Source organism: Vanessa cardui, chromosome 3 (assembly GCF_905220365.1).
Source record: "Vanessa cardui chromosome 3, ilVanCard2.1, whole genome shotgun sequence".
NCBI classification, from domain to species: domain Eukaryota; kingdom Metazoa; phylum Arthropoda; class Insecta; order Lepidoptera; family Nymphalidae; genus Vanessa; species Vanessa cardui.
The window spans coordinates 5,122,901-5,148,350 of NC_061125.1; the positions used below are offsets into that span (position 1 = coordinate 5,122,901).

General features: G+C 31.7%; 1 protein-coding gene across 1 annotated transcript in view; it reads left to right on the forward strand.

The window, feature by feature from the left end:
• Positions 1 to 24,179, forward strand: part of LOC124543615 (D-beta-hydroxybutyrate dehydrogenase, mitochondrial) — a 42,554-nt gene extending 18,375 nt beyond the window's left edge. The window contains exons 4-8 of the mRNA XM_047121864.1: positions 9,497 to 9,700; positions 11,652 to 11,805; positions 17,562 to 17,749; positions 21,158 to 21,331; positions 22,585 to 24,179. Of these exons, the coding sequence (XP_046977820.1) occupies positions 9,497 to 9,700; positions 11,652 to 11,805; positions 17,562 to 17,749; positions 21,158 to 21,331; positions 22,585 to 22,743 (879 nt within the window). The 3' untranslated portion in view covers positions 22,744 to 24,179. The remainder of the gene's footprint in view (positions 1 to 9,496; positions 9,701 to 11,651; positions 11,806 to 17,561; positions 17,750 to 21,157; positions 21,332 to 22,584) is intronic.
• Positions 24,180 to 25,450: the final 1,271 nt, after the last annotated feature.

Here is a 25,450-nt window from a genome sequence, read left to right on the forward strand (position 1 = left end):
TATATGTACCGTGTATACATGCATATGCATTGAGTAAAAAATATTTTAATTATAGGCTATTTTAATATTACAAACAGACTCTCCAATTTTATTATATATATAGAGCTGTTTTTAATCTGTTTTATAATATTTATTGACTTATTTAATCAGTTAAACTGAATATATATGTATATGTAAAAAAATGGATTTTACAGAATTATAGCTTTTAGTATACGAATGATAGGCTTGATAGTAATTTAATTGTGATATTTAAAACCCTTATTAATCCCGTGCGATGTGGGACAGTTATCATTAAATATGCTAGGGATTCCCTTCTGTTCATATCATACTCATCAATTATCGCCCGGCAAATCATCGTTACCGGTAGAAAGATGAGTTGGCCAATGTAAAAACAGGAACAAGGGATGTAATATCTTCATAACACATCCAACCTATCGCCAACCATGAGCTTGGGCGCGTTATCGTTGTAAGGAATGATTTATACCTTATTAAAAGTCTTTGAGCGAATGAAACCACTTACCATAAGATGATTTTTTTTCATTTTTTTATGGTGTAAGTTGACGGATGAGCATATGGGCCACTGTAAGAAATATTAACTATTCCCTTAATCATCAATGTGCTACCAACCTTGGGATCTAAGATGTTATGTCCTTTGTGCCTGTAGTTACACTGGCTCACTCACCACTCAAACCGGAACACAACAATACTGAGTACTGTTATTTGGCGGTAGAACAACTGATGAGTGAGTGGTACCTACCCAAACGAGCTTGCACAAAGCCCAACCACCAAGACGCTAAATAAAGTTTAAAGACAACATTTTCATTATTATGATGTGATGTATAAAACCTTAATAAACTTAAGTAATTATTTCGACAAGAAAACGAACGTACATCGAGTATAATCAGCTGAATTAGAAAGATTCGTGGTTGAGTTTTAAGTTTATTTAAATTTCGAACTCGTTTCCACTTCAACGTCTTTACCGAACGGTTGTTCAGTCACGTATACAATTTAACAATTACGGTTAGTTAAATATGGTAATCAGGTACTAAACTTATCTTTTATAAATCTTACATGTATTTTGTATCGTTATCTTATATTTTGTCTTAGCTTTATGACTCAAGTATATAATAAACTACAATTCAATCAAAACTAAAAATAGCTACTGTCATGATATAGTTTGAATAGTTGATGTAGTGAGTAATAGGTGGAACCAGCCCTTCTGTTAATAGTGAAGACAATAGGACGAGGCATTTTATAACTCGAGAATCATGTACGTAAGTCGTTAATATATTTTTGGGACGAACAATAACAAAATAATATAAAATACATAACGACCTCTTCATACAAGCCAAAATGATGTTTGAATAATCTTTATAAAATATAATAAATATAAAATTGTCTAGTCGTGTTATATATACAGGGGTTTAACTCAAATACTATGAATGTTCTTAATGTTTTTAAATAACCCTTTTTCGTTCAACCGATGTATTTAAATCCATTTAATACGCTATGAACTTGTAAGAAGAGGTACTTGTAGCCTATCTCTGTTGAGATCTGAGCTGGAAAATATTGTACTAAGAGAACTAACGGCCAGAACGCGTTTTGACTTGAATACTATTGAGACAAGTATTATATTGTACGGAGCGATCGTTTTCAAACATAAAATCTGGTCAGAAAAATTTCGTACAAATATTTTCTACAGCACCGCATATTATATATTATATTTTATATCACAACGTTAGAATTGATGAAAAGGTTATCTAAACAAAATGTGAAATAATTGTTATTTCTTTTTAAATTAATTTAACACCGTAGTGTGGACTAATCTATAAGGTGGTTGATCAAATTTCAATTCCAGATATCGTGTCGTTAACCACAAATTTTAACACAATGCTTAATCAATTTTAAAGAGAAGCGGAAAATTTAATTTATTTTAAAATTTCAAAAACAACACATTTATTGCTAAACATATATTTATTATAATTTACCTTTAGGGGTTTATAATCGAATATAAAGTGTTTCAATCTAAATATACGGAATTCATTGAATCGTAATTTTGTAGTCGGATAAATATGAAGTTACCGTCGGTCCGGAATTTAGATTCAACTTGGGAATAACTACAAGAAACTTGCTAGTTTTATAGAAATGAATATACATTAAAATTACTTTAACTTTATAGTACCGTCTTTGGTCGATATTCGTTCTTTTCTGTTCTGCGTTTAATACCTACGAAATGTATTTGTTACACTCCTACAAAAAATAATTTGTGTAAACACTCCAGTCATCTTTAATATCTGGTACAGAATATGATATATATATATATATATATATACATGTATAGGACTTGGTGGTAGGGCGTTGTGCAAGCCCGGCTGGGTAGGTACCACCCACTCATCAGTTATTCTACCGCTAAAAAACAGTACGTAGTATTGTTATGTTCCGGTTTGAAGGATGAGTGAGCCAGTGTAACTACAGGCACAAGGGACATAGCATCTTAGTTCCCAAGGTTGGTGGCGCATTGACGATGTAAGAAATAGTTAATATATATATATATATTACCACTTACCATCAGGTGGCCCATATGCTCGTCCGCCAACCTATTCCATAAAATAAATAAATAAATAATATAACTCACATATATCTATATATATACAACGAAGAGACAGGCATCAGCTCCTTATCAAACATCATGATATTCGAAATATAAGTCTAGTTGTACGCATTCGTAATATCTTTTCTTCAATATGCTTTCAAATATCCTTTTTTTCACTGTCATGTGTTTTACGTCATACTGACGTCACCAGTATATATGATAAATAATACATACATCCTTATTAACTGTTTGACGCTTCGACATATAGGTATATACAACCTATATGTGAATAAAATATTTTCTTCTGAAGATAAAAATAGCTTATTTTATAGCAATATTGACTACGATAATTGTAATGATGTTCTCTTAATAAATTTCAACCATGACGGTTATTCTTGTAGGAGACATAGATAAAATACATACATTACGATGCACAAATGTAGACGCATTATCTATTCCTGCTTGCTTGGGAACGTAATTTGATACATCTGAAGAGAGTTCAGACTCGTGATCACCATCTTACGTACTCATGCAGTTAGCATAGATATGGATATATAAACCCTTAAAAACTCCTGGTATTTACTAAGAATTACTTGATAAAAAAGATGTCGTGTAGCCTTATATAATAGCCTCTAATATCAGTTAGACCGTTTATATATGCTTGTAAAGAGGTCTACTATATAAATAATTGTAAGGTAATTTATGGTAGTTCATTACACAAGGTACCATTAAACATTAATTCGGCTAGATATTAAGTTAACTAAACTATTTTATTTTTTTATAACGTATTAGAAATGTTATATCTCTATACAGCATACTGTTATTATCAATGTATATCAATACATGTTTTAACTTATCGGTAGAGATAAATAACATATAATGTAGCATAAACTCTGATATATCCAGACTTAAATTAAAAAATAAATTAGCCATTATACCAAAAATCAAATACATCCTATTAATTACTTTTGAATTAGATTTTTACAAGAATCTTTAATTACGTTAATTTTTTTTCAAACATTATCTACATAAATAAGAATGAATATGAATATGATCGTCCCCTATGATTTCCTAGTCTATTATTTTATTATACCTCTTGCTTCCAATTTTACTGCCTTTCAGACTTACCCAGTGTATAGAGGTAAATTATTTTGCATGTCATGAGACGCTTGGTAAAAAAATCTGGGACAAGTGTGTAAACGGTAAGGCTAAGTAATGTTAATTTTTGAACAGTTCTACATAATTGCACAGATAATTGACAACTAATTGATCTTATCATTTTTATGTGACCTGTAAGCGTTCCTTAGCTTTAATATTATATAGTGGGAACTATGACGAAACTTTGGGACGGTATTCTACAGACCCCGGTGACGATCCTGACCCAAAATACCAAGACTTTTTTGCCTTTGTTTGTCCTTTAATAAACTATATAGGCATATTTATTTATCCGTGCAAGTCGAAAAGGAATTCGAAATGCTTGAGCCACGATAAATGTTTTAAATATAAAGTATTTTCTTTCTAAGGTTTCATTAATTAAAAGTGTTACATTGAACTTTATTATTGTCAATCCAGTGAAATACGTATGCAATTCTACGTGTAGGTAGCATTTGCTATGTGCTGCCAACCTCGGCACAGTCACTTGCGTCATCCACTCTATTCGAAAGTCCAATTTAAAAATAGGTTAACGGTCGTTTTCACAAAATAGTCACTCCTAAATATACATCTTAAACCTTTCTTTCCCAACATATAAACGTGTAATGTGCTCAAAATCTACTTTCTAACTTAATGGTCTTAAATTATTGTTAATATGAGAGAAATTACTTTTGTTTCCCTCGCTATAATAATAAAACCAGCCAAGAGTCAAACTCCTGCTTCCCTACCGCCTTCGGGCTTGGACTTTTTATTGTTATTATTATTTGACATGTCATAGCTGCTATATACGCGTTCTATTAAAAATTTTAAACGTCCATCTCCAGATCTAAAGAACCCCAGAGAGACCAATAATAATTAGCTCGATATTTAGATATGAAAACCTAAAAATTAAAATTTTATAATACTAGTCGATTACTCAAATGGATTTACGACTAGGGATATTTCTGGTATTGCTTGATTATTATCAAATGTCAGACGTTTGGGTAACCTGATCTGGCCAGCTCCTCTTTTTTAACCTTTGCCCTTTCCCCTTTTTAACCTTTACGCTTGCGGCCATAGTTCCGCCGTAAACAAATAAGGGCTAAAGATAAACACAAAAGGGAATTCTTCACAAGTACCAAATTTTAACAGTTTTCATCTAGTAGGTTCTGAGAAAATCGTCTGCAGTAGATTGATAGAAAAAGTGCTCATACGTGGATTTTACGTATTCGACTTATAAATATTTTCCGAATATCTATTACTTTATTTCATTACATGCGTCACAGCGTCCCATAAATATCTTCAAATATAATTTGCGTACGTATTTTTATTTTCAAGTCGATCCGTGACATTTCCTTTTCGATAAATTAACTACGTACTTCCAAAGTATAAATTATACTTTCGTCTTTTATTATCCCCTCAGGGATTAAATTTCTACAAACACTGATACACTGACTATTATTTATAAACAGAATCCTAATTACCAATTTCCGTTTTCATCCCTATTTAATTTCCTTTGGTGATGAAGTTTCAAATTTAGTTCGTAGCGCTAAACAACGTTATGTAAGGAAGTCCTGCGATAATTTTCAAGCTTTCTGTCTGACCAAATCCTTGTGAGTTGTCGTCAATGTTCATCGTGTCAGCTTATAATAGAACACACCTATATTTAATCTGTGCTATTAAATAGATCAAATAGAGTAACCGGAGTTGTCCCCAAACTCTCGCAACCGGATACTAAAGCCAACCCACAAACTAATAATAAGAAGCGAAATAACAATACTGCATAATTTTAAATGAAGTCTGTTCTCTTTAAAGATGCTTTTTAAGGGCTTCATACTTTCAATTGAAAAGGAAACTCTTATAGAACGTATTTTGCCTTCATTTATTATGTGCTACGTTTATTTTAAACGTTACATTCTATTCTAGTTTTCATATTAAGTGCGACTAAATTATCTACTAAAAATCTACAAGATAATGTAATTTTTATAAATAATATTATTAATCAAATAAGAACATAAGTAATATAGTAATAATAATTATGTAAATAGCATTTTTTTTATTTGTGCGTGACTTAGAATTGAGAGAGGACGGTGGAATTAAGAATTAACGATTAGGCAACCCCAAAATACTTACCTTGAACGTCATCACGTCACGCATGGCTAGAAGTACTTACAATTGCTGAATAAAACATTCACTCAGCAGTTATTATAACGGACATCAATCAACCTGTCACCGTCTATTTTCTAGGAAATTTTATTTCGTCGCTCGTCCTATGAATTCCATTCTGAATATCAATACTAATAATAAAACCATTGTAGAGTCTAGTCTTGTGTACATTTTATTTTTGTTACTGAAAGTCAATATAAATAATAATTGATTCAATTAGGCTTGTCTATACAAAATCGTCCAGTCTGTATACTGTGTAAACATTTGGACGCGGATTTAAATCCGGAACACACCAGTAAGTTGTTAAGACAATAAATGTCTATGTATTACTAACTTACTCTAATTTGTCTGTAAGGGAATGCAAGTCCTCGCATGGAAACTGCTGTGCATATGTGTTTTATAGGTAAGATTCTACCGACTACTTTATCTTTGTCAACTTAAGACGAAACTAAATTATATTATAGAAGTTATCATTCTTTTAGGAAAGCAGTTGCCAAGCCTAACCAATTTGAAAAATCATTCAGGTGAAACTTAAGCCAAGCTTATCTCAAAATGTCGCTATGGAGATAAATAGTCCAGTCACTACATAGGCCATTGAAATTTTCATTCAGATTTGCTTATATAAAAAAAATTACGATTATATACTTTTTCGTAGTTTCTTACCGCTCTATAATTGAGTTCATATAAATTTTATCCAACCGTTGATCGTTGTCGATATATTGAACGAGAGTATGAAACGAATTTTACTTTTTCTTTTTCTTTGTGATACACCTTTGAGAATCCGAATGGAAAAAGCTATCTTTCTGAACGTAACGATGAGAAAAGATTAAAAATAAAGTTGTTGATTTGAAACGAACCTTAATCTAAGCCAACAAAGTAATCACGCGACGACAAATTCAATGAAAGTATCATCGAAAAATACTCCCTTTCATACTTGACATTTATTCTTATTTACACTCTAATCAATAATTTATTAGCAAGTTTCCCGCCCTAAATTAAATTCTTGTTATAAATTTCCATTGTTAAATTTATAAACTACTTTTTTATCACACTTAATAAACACAGACTGCGTGGTAAGTGAAATAAAAATTTAATTAAACAAGCCTTTTTAGAAAAGAGCTTTTATTTAATCCATGACATAAAATAAACAGAATTTACTTAGATTGTAATATTAAAACCGAAAGGAAGGTGAATATTTCAGCTCAATCAGCTGGGTGGAACTATTATAACCGCTTCGATTGTCATCAATCATTGTAAATGTCTTATAAAAGATTGTAAAATTGCCTTGGTTAAATTATATTAATAGTAGACTATATTACTTCTTAATTTTTCTCGTTGAAATCAGAAATTTGAATTGAGTGTAAATCTACGACTCAGGTACCATTGATCTTACACTCAAAGTATTTCTGTATCATGAAAATTCAAAAGGGCTTATTTTGATTGAAATTGCATTATTAAATTATTTTACAGAAGAGAGCTACATCAAAAACAATTACCATTCTTTATTCTACTGACTAAAAGCTTTTTACTTTTCAAAAGTGACTGACTTAATACTGTGTATCTATATTTAACATCTATGTCAGTTTTTCTAGCACAAGAGGATTTTTCGCGTTTTTATTTTACGTTAACAAGTTCGAATCCATAATAGACAGCTGATTAGCAATATTTAAGACAGATCGCTTGATTTTAACATAACTTTTACAGATAACACGACACATAAACTGTAACAATGATACCATTTATAAAGTAACTACTTCTTGGTGGTAGAGCTTTTGTATGAACGTTTGGGTAGGTTATCAACTCATAATATATTCTACCGCCCAACTTTAGGGTGTTGTTGTATTTATAGGGTTAATTAGTAAGTACAGACTACTACTACAGAAACAAGGGATATAACAATATAATCTTAGTTTTCAAAGTTGGTGGCGCATTGGCGATGGTTAATATTTCTTAGATTGTCATTGCCTATGGACAGTGACCACGGCTAGTTGGCCAATTTACTCGTCCTCCAATCTATACCATAAAAAATATAACTAAATAATTACTTCAACAAAATCTAAATGATAAAACATAAATAGGTATATTGTATAAAGTTAATGAATATTTAATTTAATCTTAAGAAGTCTACATGACTTTTATAAAAGAATATTAAGCTTACAACAATATTATTTCTCATAAAAAATGATCTGTTCAATTATTCGATAATTATATATATTGACTGATTCGCAGAATCTATTTAAATAATTGTATTTTAACAACTTTTTAAAAATTCAAATATTATGTAAAATTATAATAACACTTAATTTAATATATAAAAACAATGTGTTGTTAATATAAAGTATTGTAATCATAAAATTAAACTTGAAATCGCTAAAATTCATTAAAATAGCACAATAACATTAACTTTAAATAAATTACTGATAGCGGCGTAATTGAAATACAAATCAGATTAAAATTGCTATGTTAAAATAATAGCCATATTTATTAATTTAGCCTTTAGTTAACGTTATAGTAGTCATTTTTGAAACTAATCTTTTAAATAACTCCGCTTCTATGTTAAATACGAGTGCATGTTATTTATATAATTTGTGGTTTTTAAAAATATTTACCAAAGAATAAAGTTTATGTGGCACTCATTTTAATGAGTTAGAACTCATTTAGAATGTACGCTTGTCGCTATTTTTTGTTAAAGCGTTTCACAAAAACAAGCTGATATAATCATTTACGCACGATGAAATTTATACGTTATGTCATTATCGTTATGACGGTAAATATACGTATTACGTAGCCCTGGGTTTGAAGTTGAAATTATCAAGATAAATGTTATGCTATATTTGTTATCATCTGTATCATTTTTTTGGTTATAAGGCTTTGTGTAGAGCTGGGTGTCCCCTTTACCAGTAATGAATGTCCTTTGGCTGGGCTAAGGTTTCCTCTCCCTTCGAGGAAACGCAACCTCCGACACGCCATTCCAAAACAGTTGGTGGATACACATGAAAGATTCTTATCCAACTAATACTTTACAATGTTATTTATCCTTCATCACCAATCGTAAGAATATATATATTCCAAAAATACAAATAAGACATATAAAAAGTCAGTAGTTTACTGTTGTTTGAAATATGAATCTTAAAGTGAGCCTTCATCATTTAGATTAATTTATCTACAGAAACTAGAAACTTAAAATCGTAAATAATATTTATTGATCACCGTAGTTTGTGACACGCCAGTGTTAGTATTACTCCTTGCAGTACTACTCAGCAAGGTAAAATGATTATCGGGCACAAGGAGGCCGGTTTATAGTTTTTCTTTCACAAATACATAAAGAATAATAATATCCTGTAACGACGAATATCAAAAAAGTACCTATTATGATACCTAGACATTGTCATTTGAATATTAGCCTAGCGTCATGTAACCGTTATTCACTTTTAGTATTTGATTGATCGACAGCGTTGTTGTTAAAGACTTTAAAAAAATGCAGCAAAAATGTAAATAACATCTCGATTGCGAGTTCCGAGCCTGGCAAGCGTTTTGATCGATGTTGCCATTTTTCCAACAATTATTACCATTTTGATTTGATTTCGATTGTGCTTTGTGTTGTAGGTGACAGCAGCTGGCAAGGCTGTGCTGGTAACGGGATGTGATAATGTCTTAGGAAACGCCCTGGCCAGGAGGTTGGACGACTTAGGATACCACGTGTTTGCAGGCTTTCAGAGTAAAGCCGGTAACATTGACGCGGATATGTTAAAAGAAGACTGTTCAGGAAGATTACACACTCTTCAGCTTGATATCACGTCCGAAACACAGGTCAGTTGAAACATAGAAAACGCAATACAATGAATTAAATTAATGTGTCCTACATTTATGTTAAGTGTATGTCAATTAAATTACCCTTTTTGGAATATAGAATAAAATCGTTAACATTATTTTATGAGCAATTATATTTTATTAATCACATTTATCTAATTTTAGATCTCCGACCCAAATTCATACGCACAAAATTTTAAGGTTTAACCTTATGTTTTTTGATTCAATAATTATACTAATATAAACATCTATCTAAAAGTTATGTTTTGTTAGTGAGTTGAATTATTGAAAACTATTCGCCCAATTAATATGGAACTGGATGTTATTACAGGTCACTGTTTGGGCACTTACCTAGTTAATATATTCTTATTAGATATTTTAGACATCTACAAATGTTTCGAATTTCGAATGACAGTCACACAACAACACAAAATCTTTTTTCTAATTACTATATACGGATATAGGCTAATTACCTAACACATTAAGAACAAGCCTAAAATTGCGAGCAAAGCCGCAGGCTTATTGTCTTGGTAGCATTTGCTTGAAAAAAACTTGAAAAAACAGTTTTTACTACTATAATGAAAAAAGCTGTACTATTATCACCGGTTTTTGTTAGTTATTTAGTATTTTTCCCCAATTTTGTTTGTCCAAGTCTATGGTATTGTAACTCTCAATCTTTAATAACAAATACCTATTAAATGAAGAGAAAACGTACGAGGAAAATATGTAACAAATTTTATATATCCTAATAAAATATTTTATTCGTTAGATCTTTTACATAGACAAAGTAAACGTTACCACAATTTTATGAGACTTTTTGCACTAAATGTATATCGTAATGGCCCATTACATAAAACATTGGATTTTAACCGAGAATACTCTAGTTCAATGCGCTTAGCGCCACCAAACATGCCTTATCACGTTCCCGAATTATGTGCCTAAGTCATATAACGTGAGGTAATCTTTATAATATAATCGATTAAAATTCTTCTATATTAACTACCTATCGGCAAAAGGACTTATGGCACAATCTCTAAGCATTTAGGTTACAGCAGATACCCAGCAGTGGGATAGTTACTGTATTAAACACATTGCATTTTTTAACTATAAAATGTACGTCGCTAGTAAAAATACACGTTTAATAAATCCAATGAATAAGCTTTAAAGCCATCATAATTTATAGACAATAATATTTAAATTAACGAGATTATTAACAAAGTCTAATAAAGGCAGATATTATGCCGTGTACCGCTCGCAGCTAACATCAATTTAACCTTGTACTCACAATTAACAAAAATGGAAATGCTATAACTATTTTCAGCTTTAAAGCCGCCTACACGCAGACTTGTCTTTATTTTTTTAACGTTTTTCCAATATTTATAAATTAATCCGGACTTCCTTTGTTTTGATTAGGTTTTTTATTTCGTTGTTAGTGAAACAGTGAATTTGCAATTTTATGTTTAATATATTCAACTGTATTGAAAACAAAGCAAACATTTATTGACGTGAAACATTTGTTATCGCGCTTTACGATAAGACCGATTCACATGCCGTGATGGAAAACAACATGACGCTCTTTAATGTCGTCATGCACCTTCCACCGCTGATGTCTACTCTCTTTTGTGAATGAACGCAATAGTATAATATATATTCGCACGTATATCCCTCCACGTGTATTGCACACGCAGCATAAATGGACATATTTTTTTAACAATCCTATGTTTTTATTTAATTTCCCCTTATTTATTTATCGGTGCTTAAATAATAAATAATTTCAGTTACCATTAATTTCGATATGTCTCTTATACTGGGCGTCCGTGAGAGCGGCATTGTTTTAATTTATTATTTTTTAACGAATTACAAAATGAAATTTTATAATAAATCTTCAAGCTAATTTTAAGCGACCTCATTCGTTATTTGTATATAACTATTACGTAACTTCGGTTTCCAGATACTTTCGGCGTCGTTGTATATTGTTGACCATCTGCCAGAGGGCGCTCAAGGATTGTGGGCCATCGTCAACTGCGAGTCTTGGTGTGCCCTCGGCGAACTGGAATGGGTGCCGTTCTCGGTAGTGCGCAGAGCGATGGATGTCAACCTTTTAGGTAATTAGTCTGCACAAATACAGCGTACTGCTCCGTTCTGCTGTAAGATGGCTGTAAGAGTACAAGTTGCTTCTTGTATCACACAGATGGCGGTAGGTTACTGAAAAGATTTTCAGCAAAATGTTTCTCACCTACGTTTATAACCATAATCATTTTATAATTAGAATTTTAAATATTATTACAACTAATATATAAATTTCAACTGAATTTATTATTAAAAAAAATTAAATTGTAGGGTAACATTCCTTTTTTTAGGAATTATTTTTATTGTTTTTTTTTTTATCAAATATATAATGTCATGAATCAGTCATCGTATTATTACGAAGAGAAAGAAAAGAAACTTATTACAAATCAAAACGATGTTCACTTATTATATGTGTTTATTATATGTACACAAACTTCAGTGATAACATCTGTAAATTTCTCCTTGAACGTAAATTGCCTCGTTTAGTAAATTGCCGTTGTACGTCACAACATACGTGACAATCTCGTAATTTTTTTTTATTATTATAAATTAGATGTATATATGTATGAAGGTATGTATTATGATGTGTAGTAAAGTATTTTGTAAACTTGCTGGTTCGTCATCATAAATAAGATGTAAAGTTTCAAAAGTACTCTTTATCATATTCACGACAAGATTATTTCAATTAATTTTATATTCTAACTAAAGAACATAAAATTAACAAACAATTCTTCAATGTAGGCTTTATTACTACATAAAAATAAACAAATATTTGAATATATAAATAAAATAATAAAATCCAATAGAGCAATTGCAGTGAGCTTGGTGTTATCCATAGCCCACCGCACATCCTCCGTTATCTTCAGCAAGGTACCAACAGTGCTGTGGGATGGACGAAAACCGGATTGGAAAGGACATAACAGGTTGTAAGTTGTAAGAAAGGAATAAAGTTGTTCGTGTACAATGGACTCAATGACCTTAGAGAGGATAGGGAGGATAGATATAGGACGATATTGGGACATAGAGGTAGGATTGCTGGTTTTGGGAAGAGGTATAACGATAGCCCTTTTCCAGAGTGTTGGGAAGACATTGCATGAAAGTGAATAATTTATAATGTGAGTGATCACTGGTGCAATGTCATCCAACACTGGTAGAATCATATTAAGGCTGAGGCTATCGCTACCAATGGCTTTGGTTGAAATAGAACGGACACACCTCTTGATAACATCTTCAGAAACCAACTGGAAAAAGAAAGAGGGACAGTTTGGTGGTTCAAGAGAAGATAAATAAGAAAGAGTCTCTGATTTCGTTATAGGATCTACAGTAGTGGGAGGGCTAGTGAAGAAAGAATTTAGCGCTTTAAGGTCAACGGAACTGTGGCAGGCTACAGGAGTTTTGCCCACACCCATTGACCTTAAAAAACTCCAAACATGGGATTGACAGAGATTTTTAATTGTTGAGTGAATGTAGCGACGTTTTGCGTCCCTACACATTCTGTTGCAGATGTTACGCAATCTTTTATATTCTACAAAATTTTCCTCAGATGGATACTTTTTATATCGACTCTTCGCTTTATCGCGTTTTGCCATGGTGTTTCTGATTACTGGTGTTAACCAGGGAGCTGGTGCATGCTTCATCCGCACTGGTCGTGCAGGAGCATGGATGTCATATATACGAATCAGTTCAGTAGTTAGATCGTTGACCATGGCATCAATGTTATTCGAGGATAGTAGTGACGACCAGTCGATATTTCTTACGTCCTCTTTCAAACGTTCAAGGTTAATATGCTTGAAATCGCGCTGAATAGATACTTTGCCTCTAACCTTAGGAGGGCGCACTTTATAAGTAAGAAAAATTAAGTCATGATAGGAAAAGGGAGCAGACATTTGACCGTGAGAAATAACAAAATGAGGGTTAGAGACAAACATCAAATCAATCAATGAAGGCTTACAGTCAGGAAAGTAATGAGTGGGCGAAGACATTGAAAGTAAATGTAAATTAAAAGAAGACAGCAATGCATTCAGTTTCTGTGCTCGTGAATCGCCCTTTAATATACACGTGTTTAGATCGCCCATGCATATTACGTGATCAAAGTTCGGTAAAAGATTTGCTAAAATGTTTTCAAGGTCATTAAAATAGTTAATTTTGTCACTAGGGTTGTAAAGAACACCAAGTAGAATTTTTTTATGATGTATCTCAATACTTAAAAAAAGATATTCTATAGAGTCTACAGAATGTGGAGGGGAGCAGAGAGTAATATTGGCCGGAATATCTCCGCGCAAATAAATACCCACTCCACCTCCACCACGCCCAACGCGGTCGTGGCGAAACAGTTGGTAGCCGGGTAGAGAGCAAGAAATAGACGGTAGGGAGGGTTTTAGCCATGTTTCAGAAACCAGAATGCAATCGACTACACTAGTGTCAAAGGATGTGAGAAGATCAGAATGATGAGCTGGTAGACTCTGCGCGTTGATATGCACCAGTGAAAGGAGGTTCTTATTTGGGAGGAATACTTTCTGGAGTTTTGCCTCCAGAAGTTCAGTATCAGATAGTGAGTCATTGTTACTGCTTAAGGCACTTTCATAATCATCTGACGTACAAGAAAAATAATCATCTTCAAAGTTCATCAAAGTAGAAATAAATAGATATAAAATAAATAAATATATATAAATATGTATATAACACTATAAAAAAACAGTATAAATAACTTATAATTATGGTATAGACTAGAAATACAAAAAACTAAATAACTATTTGCCAATAACAACACTATTCCTATGTATAAGTTGACTGCAGGACAAACATAGGTATGAATTTTATTAAAGTTAATAAAAAAAAAAAAAAATTATATTTTTATACATTAAAAAAAAATACGGAAAAAATGATAAGAGGTAAAAAATAATAATAACATGCTGAGTTAAAATAAAAGTTAAATCAAAAATTAAAAAGCGGTAAATGCAATAACCAAACGCAATGCTCACAGACAGTAGACAATGTGAAATAGACAGTTGACAGTGACATCATCAAATATTGTCGTCAATCTTATGAATGTTATTTTTATTGAAAATACCTTAATATACTAAAAAGTTTGTGAAATTTAAAAAGATAACGTTTAACTGTTTGAAATTAAGATAAATGAAGTGAACAAAGAGACTTCAGTGTACCCTCAATTACAATATAAAATATTTAGAATGCTAAAACATGACAAAAATAATTATGGTAACAATAACAAACTTAAGAAATTAATAAATATGTTTTAACACTATGGAGCTGTCGTGTTTTTAGGATACTTAGCTATCAGCTGCTTCAGTTCATCTTGAGACACGACCTTAACACGGGATTTGTCCGGCAGAACAATAATTATGATGCCATCTGCAGACCAACATCTTCGAATCCCAAAATGATTTCGAGCGGCAACAAAAACTTCCTGTCGGGACTTTGTTAAGAATTCCGTTACTTTAATTGATGAACCTTTCAACGATGTTTTAGCTCTCCAGACATTTGAGCGAAGTTGCACAGTTGTGAAGCGCACTAAAACAGGCCGAGCCGAGTTCTTTTTGGCACCTAACCTGTGGCAAGATTCAAGTGACTCAGGTTTAACATTAGTCAGTTTCATCTGCTCTGTGAACACAGTCATCGTCTTCTTTACCACATCCTCATCCACACTCTCCATAATGCCATGAAGAAGTAAGACCTTTCTTCTAGACTGTGTCTCCAAGCGATCGAAGCCAAGGATAAGAAGTTCAATCTGGGATTTGAGAATGCCTAATGATTTCCAAACAAAGGTCTTAAAAGTTTGGAACTCTCCAGCTATGGCTTTCACTGTTGGATTGGAAGCAGAAGTGGGTTGCGGCAAATTTTTCTCAAACTCTCCCATCCTGGAGTTAAATAATTTTGAAAGCTCTTCCATGCTTTTTAAAAGCTGCTCAGCTGAAGTGTCCATATTTATGTGAAGTGATTAAGTTAAAAAGGTGATGATTTGTAAAAAAGTTCAGTGACCGCCAACTTATACACAGGTACACTTAAATTATAACATATACGAAAATTAATAATTTAAATATTTAAAAAATACAGAGCTCTAAAATTTGCGTGTTTATGTTTTCGTGTCTACCCGCCCAAATTTAATATGATTTAAAAATGTATACTAAGAATCCCGGTCTGTATATTAAAAAACAAAATCATTTGTTCCTTTTTATTTAGTGATAAAGCATACAGCGATATTTTCGAACAAAATCAATTTAAAACTATCCGTATCGAACCAACTATGTCCAAACAAACATGATACCGGCTCTAATTAAAGTTTGGTATTTTATGAACATTGTTACAATAAGCTTTGCGCCCGCGACTTCATTCATTATGGAATTATAAGTAAATTTGGATCCAGAAATTATATAATCTAAATCGTTCGAGATGACTTAATTATTTTATATGATCATTTTAATCACATATATCTGTAACTGCAAAAGTTTATAGTCGAAATATATAACAAAAATTACAACATCGAAAGTGCCATCCACAGCGTATCAGCGTGGCCGAATAAAATGCCAAAAACCCTTAAACTTAAATGGAAACTTTATACGTTTAAATCAGAAGTTAGTAAAGAGTGTGAATATAAATTTTAGGAAAAAAAGTTTTTGCTAGAGATCCGAATGTATTATACTAAATAACTACATGTTATTAGAACTTGGTGGTAGGGCTTTGTGCATCATACATATATACAGCTAAACAGAAAAACGTAGCATTGTTGTGTGCGTGTTTGAAGAGTGAGTGAGATCGTGTATCTTCAGGTACAACATCATACTTTGTACGGTTGGCGGCGCATTGGCAATATGAGGAACGGTTTATATATCTTGCTGACTGAGTCGCAACTGGGGCCTCATTTACCCGCCTATCTAACTATATAATAAAAAAATACCTCGTCTAGCCTATCAAGTTAAATTGCGCATAATATGACACAAAGTTATAAGAGAATTCTTTTAATAGTTTGTGAGTAAAAAAAACGACGATGCCAACCGTTTGGCTTTATTTTTAGTATATATCTTAATTTAATTTCTCTTCAATGTATATTATAAATTCTTAATTACATTTCAAGGTCCCGTGAGAAAGTTTAATTTTATCTCCTTTCAAAATTAGACAAATTGTATAATAAATTCACAGTAAAATTATGAGAAGGGTAGGGTATCGGCGAATACAATTTATTAAAATTTAATTTAGATTATAACATAGTTTTATTTAGATATTCACCATGTTTGGGCGTCTCTGTGTACATATTTCCCTTTGAAACGTGCTTAGACTATGTTTATTTTTTCTATTATTTTACCTCTCAAAGTAATGTTTATTGTTTATCAACAATTTACGTAGGATATGTGTTAATATAATATAAATACTTACATTAATAGGAATGATTTTCTTTATTATTACTTACATTTTAATAATTAATAAGTTTAAGATAAACAATAATTAGAAGAACCGAGATGGCCCGGTGGTCAGACCGCGTGCATCTTAACCGATGATTGCGGGTTCAAACCCCGGCACGCACCACTGAATATCTCGTGCTAGGCGGTTAAGGAAAACATCGTGAGGAAACCTGAATATGTCTAATTTGATAGAAAATGTGCCACATCTGTATCCCATCAACCCATATTGGAACAGCGTGGTGGAATATATTTTCCACACCTTCTACTTAAAGAGAGGCCTTCGCCCAGCAGTAGGAAATTTATAGGCTGTTGTTATAGTTGTAAACTCTTATTGGAAATATTCCAAGCCGACTTAATTGGGCATATATTTGCAGGACCAGCCCGACTAGTTCAAGTGATGTTGCCGCTGGTGCGACGGGCGAAAGGTCGCGTCGTATTGGCCTCGTCGATCCTGACCCACGTCGCGGCTCCGGTGCGAGGTGTCCACGCCGCCTCACTCGCGGCGCTAGACGCCCTTGCCGCCTGTCTGCGTCGAGAACTGAAACCGCGCGGCGTTGATGTCGTAAGTCACTTCACTTAGATCTTTAACTGAATTTGTTAATTATTAATACACTTGAATGTACAACACAAACAAAAATATAGAAATCTTAAAACTACACACAAAAAAAAAAAAACATAAATACAAATAAGTAATACTCAAAATAAAAATGTAATCAATTATTTTATGTCTTGTACAACGGGTGGATTTATGGTTAATTAGCCATCGATTCCACACAATTGATAACTAATTTACAAATAATAAAAACACTTTCACAAAGTTCAGTTTGATGCAAATACGATATGGAATTTTAACATTACCGTAAATAATAAAAATATCGTTATTTTCGAAACTTTGACTAAAGTAGAATGTAGGGTTGCATTATTTGAATTTACTTAGCAATGTAAGACGCTCATAATTAAAATATATATATTAAATTTCAGAATAAGAATAATACAAGATAAATTAATGATATACGATATAGATTACCATTTACCATTCCATTAAGAATTTATTATGGATTCATTTATAATATTTCAAATTACGTATACGTTCCAAACTAAAATATCCGGGTATTATACCCGAGAGAAAATAAATTGAAATGGCATTAAAATGAGATAATGGGTGTGGTTGTAAGCCTGTCTGGTTCTATCCACCCATAATGTCTACCGCCAAGCAGCAATATTTAGTATTGTTGTATTCCAGAGTGAGGCAGTCCTAATTCTTGACAGCCTAAGGATCTAGTTGTGGCGGGCCTTTAGTAAGGATACAAATTGATGGAATTCAGTCCCATCTATATATCTATGGGCAGTGATGGTCAGAAACGACCGGCTAGGCTAACAATGATGAAAAATAAATAAATAAAGCATAATGTCATTTAAAAATTAAAATTGTATATTTCACACTTTCACATTTAAGCAGTTAATTGAGTATATAGTTGAACGTATAATAATTAAAATGTAAATCATTCATATACATTAAATCATAGAGCTACTTGTTCAGTTATAGTACACTCGTGTATAAATTAATAAATTTTAAATAAAGAAAAATATTGTTTAAAATATGATTTTATAAAGTGAAAACATTTATTGGATTCTGTAGCTTCGTTACACGACCTGGCGTTATTATCTCTGAATTACGAGGCTTAGTTACTGCACTGAGCAAGCCGTTAATATTTCCTGCAACATCACACTAAGTGGTGAGAATAAGATCTTGTAATCGTGTAAAATAAAAATGTTAGTATCAAAAATAACGTGCACTAATTAAAAAAAAGTAACTTACTTTATAATAATATAACACAAAAGCTTTTATGAATGAACTAGTTGTTTTTAAATATTTATTTTAATTACAGTGTGCACGAAATTCGAAAACAAATTATTTCAAGCGTGTGTTAAATAATTCTTCTTTTGAATTCCGAAAAACCGTTGAATATCATGTTGCAAGTAATAAATTGTGCAACACAAAATAACGGTAATATCAATGTAAAATTGGTAATTTCAATTAATAAGGAAATAAAATAAAACTAGATTCATTTACATCATACATCTAAATATTAAAGCTAAACCCAAAAACAAATACATTGTCGTCCTTAAAACAAATCAAATTAGAATTATAGTACCTAACCTTTAATAGTAAAGTTATTAAGGTTTCAAATTTCACTGAAACTAGTTAACCCAAACCACATAGGAACTAATGCTCGTAGTCGTAGTAATCTTGATTATAAACACGTCATTAAAAGGCCGTATCAAAAGCCGCGGTTGACTGGGTGACATAACCATTTTAAAACCATTAATTCGGTTGCTCTTAATTACACATAGCTGCTAACACGAAATATAAATATATGAATCTACAATTTCCAACGTATAAACAAAGTTAATTGATGCAGTCAAAATTAATGAAATAACGAATAATTAATTCAACATTATTATTCAAACTTTGCATTTGATATTCAGAGCTATTTAAACCATAACTATAAGCCTATGTTCACCTTTAAAATAAAAACTTTTTTAAAATGAAAAACACTTTCGATAATGGATTATTGTGGCTTCAACCACACGCGAACGCCACAGAGTCAATGGGCAAATAATTAACTCATCCTGTGATCAACTTGAGAAAACCAGCATGTATGAGATGACACCGCATGGGGGTGTGAGATAACTTAGGTAAAAACGTCAGAATTGTGTTAAAAACTATCAGGAACTGTAGTGCTCTGCTGCGGGCGTACAATCTGACATTTAATTCAGATTTATTCTACTCGAAAATGATCTGCATCACTCACAGGCATTGGGGCGGCGTAGTAGCATAAACTTCTAACTTCCAAAACTTCTACAAAAGAGTATACGCGGCCTTTGCCGAGCTGTGGGTTGTTTACGGATTTAAAACTTCAGACAAAAGTCATATTTCTTAATTTTTATATATTTTTAAACATAATGAAATAAAACCTGCATTCTTACTATAGAGAAAAAAAATGAACATTACGTTAATTAAACCTAAATGAAAATATTCAATAGAAACAGAGTGAACTTTATTAACATGACAACCGAATTAAAACTAAAACACTTGACATAGGCTTTTACTACCTAATAGTACCTGTTCTGATAAATAATTTCGTTACATCATGTACGTGCCTATCCAACTTGCTCATGCAAAACCGAAACCAAAACGCAGGGCGTCAACGCTGTTACTTCCGAGACTCAATTAGCGAGGATAATTCGATTCGCGAAGTTTTAGAAACATACTTGTTGAGAAACCCTCTCTTGACTTGTCTGCGCTGTTCAAAGAGCTCGGAACTTTCTGATCGACTCTCTTTCAGCATCGATTAATCTTCATTTTATAAAATTTCGATTCTTTGTTTAACAACTTTATATAAATGTTAAAAAGCAAGTTTACTTACATTATTCACATCTTTAAATGTGCTATTTATTTTATAACTTTACAATATTATATCATGTAAAAATATACAATAAAAATTTAATGGTGATGAAGACTTTATTTATTTATTTATTGTAAAAAGTTACACCATCGACTTATCACTAAACACTTAAAACAAAATATATATTTAATATGGGTAACATTCGAGGTGATACATCTTTATAGATGTAAACAACATTGTAAACAATATTTAACTATTATATTATATCAATAAAAAATACATCAAAGCCATACAACAAAAGTAATCTAATCCCTAATCTAAGAAATAAATATCTTGAAGGGACTTACCCCTGTAGGGATAAAAAGGATTTATGTAAAAAATAGTCTATCGAACTTTCAAGATGTGATGTTATGATAAGTCAGTACACATAATTTTTATAAAAGTAAAAACAAATAAATAATAAATTCGACAATTTTTTTGTTATGTCACCAATAGCAGATTATTTTGAATAAACAATGTGTTTGTTCCTTTCATGCAAGTAAATAATAAATTCGTGTCAGGTGGTCGTTGCCGCTGGCGAATATACAACGGGCAGCGCGTGGCTCTCAGAAGAAAAACTTCTGGAACAAGCCCGCGATATGTGGAAGAGGCTTAGCGACGAACAAAAGGGTGCCTACGGAGAAGACTATTTCGAACAAGCACTCCGCAGCTTAGAGAAATATACTAAAAGCCCTGTAAGTACAACACATTGCGTCAACATTTCAACAACTCAGAACTCATTTTAATCGTTTTATGTTTTCCTTTATTTTGTTTAAAATAGTCGTAAATAACAAACCTTAATAAATATTTTCTTTACAATCTGAAACCACTCGACCGTTACTAGAGCAAATTATATGGAATATAGTATGCGCATGCCGGTCACCTTTTGTGAATATATACAAAACTAAAATAAATTAAAAAGCCTCCTGTTCTCACATTTTGATTACAATGAAACAAAAGCGAAAAGAGTTTTTTTTCATGTCTGTAGGCTCAGCTCGTTTTGTCGCGTTGTAAGGGTCATTGGACTTTATGTGTCACATTATTCACATGCCTTTGAAAAGTTTTATAATTAAAACCATTGAATTACATTAAAACCATTAAAGTTACACCTTCCAAAGTTTCAGACAGTAATAAGAATAAAGTACTGAATAGAAATACGAGTCAATTTGTTTTATATTCGTTGTGTTCTATGTTTATCTACTGTCAGTAATATAAGAAGACTGAGCTATATAATATAATGAAAATCAAGTCGAGTGCGCAATCCAATGAACACTACAGCTTTTTATTATACCTATTTTACAATAAACGTGATGTTCCCAAGTTATTAGAGTTGTTATGTATTTCTGTACCGATGTTTTTTAAAATTATAATTGTATATAGTAAATAAAATGCATAAAAGAACAGCCTCTTCCTTTGTTTCTTCATGTAGCAATATTTAATTCAATATATTATTTGGTTGTTTGATAGAATTACATACTCACTATTATTGTAGCTGTGATTGTGATAGTGACTTAAGCTCATATACTATTATATAAATAAAGTCACATATATATCTCGGTACATAGCCAATAACTCGGTCTGAACGTAAAATGCCAGAAACCTCCATTAGCAATATAAACGATTGTAGTATGCACTCCGTTTAACGGAGATTTTTAAATCTCTTGATGCATCGGTACAAACATGACTTGCAAGCGATATTGCATACCCGTGTCGTATTCACAATATTCGCCATGCTCATACGGGTTACATAACAGGGCCATACATCCATCATCAGAGCTATGCAATCTGGAACGGCGATCAATTACATTTTAATATAAGTTTTTTGAGAATAACAACAACACATTCATAAATATAGCCACACAATTCCCTAATATTAAATATCGTAGCATAATTTTCGCCAACCAGGCACTTAGTTGATAAAATGATTTAATTAATTTTTCATTTACAGGATGCCGACCTGACCGCGGTGACTCGCGCGCTAAGCGACGGTGTGACCCGGACCTTCCCACTCGCCCGCTACACCCCGGTGTCCCCACGCGAGAAGCTCAAGTCTTTGTTAGCCGAACATATGCCCCGCTCGCTGTACGAAGGCCTCTACACAGATTAAAAATCTTATCTACCATCAAACAACTTTTATTAAAACTTAAATTGAATGCTCTTACAACACTAAATTTTATGAAACGACGGTGTAACTATAGTTATTTTAACTCTACATCTATGAAAATTTCTATGATAGACTAAATTAATGTCATAAATTTTAAACTAAAATTGTATTTTGAACAAGTTTTCCCTTATGCTAAATGAGGCCAGCTCGCCGTTGAAGCTTGCATGAATTATGTAAGCTTTTAAGGTCGAGTAAGTTTGCTGATCATTTATGCGAGCATCTAACACTTGAACACGTATGCAGTATCTGTTTTACGTGACGTCATTGGTAAATTCGGTTTTTTTTTTTATAAATATATATATATATATTTCATACATGTTTCCCGTATTCTGGAATCATAAGAAATATGTTGTATTTCCCATGATTGAATTATTATGAATGGAGACTTACCTTAGATATAAACTCAACGACAATGCTTGTGTATTATTTTGTATTAACTTTTAAACATAAATATGTACATGTTTTTGTTTTTATGTTAATTTTGCTTAGCTGTTGAATAAAACACGTGATCATACGTTTTAAGCTTGAATACAAACCAAGGTAACGTAAGCATTGAAAAAGGAACGAATGCAGTTTTAATTTCATTTTTATCGGTGAATTGAATTCTGAAAACAATATCAATCAACCAAAAGTAATACCCAGTAAATTAATTAAATAATGTTCTTGTACGGTATTAATATAAATGGCTTGATTTTTTCATGTTATAAATATCAGTCGACTTTTAACGAAATAGGAATATCAATTTTTCACTTGCCGGATACTAGATTTGAGGTGTCAGTCACATGCCCGTGAGCTATGGTCGCTTTAATGATTGATTTTGCCTTTTAACTTGCAAATGTTAATCTACAGTACATTTTATTTATATATTTCTAAGTTCTACTATATATGATTCTTATTTCTAATTAGATACATTTTATAAGAAACTAAAAAACGATATAAATAATTATTTATAAGTTACAGTAATGCATATTGTTTAATTTTGTTAGTAATTTAAGGTAGACAAATTATTGTGTTTCAGTAGATTTATCTATTCTAGCTTTTGAAATACAAATCCAACGCAATCGTTAAAATAGCAACCAATATGTCGTAATAAATCTCTTCGCTGAACGTGATAGAGTATGCATTTAGTATCACATCGTGCAAACGTTTCGTAAAACGTTTTCAAATGTTCAATAAATAAAAATAGCAATAATTACTTTGATCGGAAGCGTTTAAATATAGTGATTATCAATGAACACAGTGAACGATTTCTAAACAATATAAGTTTATTCGCTACATTTTTAGTGCATTTACGAGAAAGAATACGATAAATTTACATTCGCCTAAGTAGATTTTTGTAAAGCATGTTTGTTAATAATAAAATAATTGGACAAATAAAATTATTCGTTTTATTCTCAAAAATCTTTTAACAAACCTTAATATAATTCAAAGGAAAGGAAACTCTCGTGTGGCTCATCTTCATTATAATTTATTCATAGTAATGAGAGTGACCTTGTTCAGGTGAACAAAGTCGATGTTAACCTCTGACAAATACATCTGCATAATGTCGACCTCTAGTAGACCTCTATCTCCAGCCTCAAAATTATCAAAACGACGTTATACATATTAATAAATTCTAATTCAAATAATAATAACAATATACGATGACATAACACACTGCAGACAATATGCAGTATATTAAGTAAATTATGTTTCACGACTGTTACGTTGCCTTACTTAGAAAGTTTCAGGCGAGTTAGGATATTGCATGACCTTGAGAATACCAAATGCAGTATTATTCTACTGGCGCCAATGCGAACTTTGAATGGATACTACATATTGCTTATGTATTGTTTACCCTCTGTTAATCTAATTTTGCAAATAAAATATTTACAAATAAATATATCTTATACTTATTTCTCTTATCGTATTTTCAAATGTTTGTGTAATTACAGTTCAATATATAAAAAAGTAATTGAGAATTAATATTGTTTTTAATCTATCAATAATCATATTCATAAACATAATTGCTATTAACGATATTAATTCACACAAATGTCTGAAAATATACATTTGATAACATAGAATTATAAATAAAGATAAGCATTAATTTTCAAAGTTTGAAATACTCAAACTTTCGTAATTCTATATTCGAGACTACGAAGTCTGCTCGTGACTTTGTGATCTTAAAGGACAGTGAACGATAAAATGGAATACCAAATTAAAATGAAATGTTTGAAGCAAAACTTAATTGAAAATATATTAAATTCATTTCCACTTATATTCAACTCAGACATCTCCAAGAGAAAATAAATAGACCAATTTTTATTTCAACGAAATAACTTTTGAAATAAATAAAAAATAAAAAAAAGTTAATATAGGTAGTAATTAATTGCATCAAACTGTGTTGTTATCGTGACCGAGATATAAGTAAAATAACTGGGTAATTTACATTCATATGAAAGTCTGTAGAATAAAAATAAAATCGCCAAAAAACGTTTGAAGTATGTACACACATTCACAAAAAAAAATACTGGAAGAATATAATTTAAATCTCTGTTTGGATTCATAATTACTGTATGTTATGATAATTTGAGCACCCTAACGACACATCATATTCTGCTAACATTATAACTAGTGTTTACGGATTAACTGTCTTTCGTAGACAGAA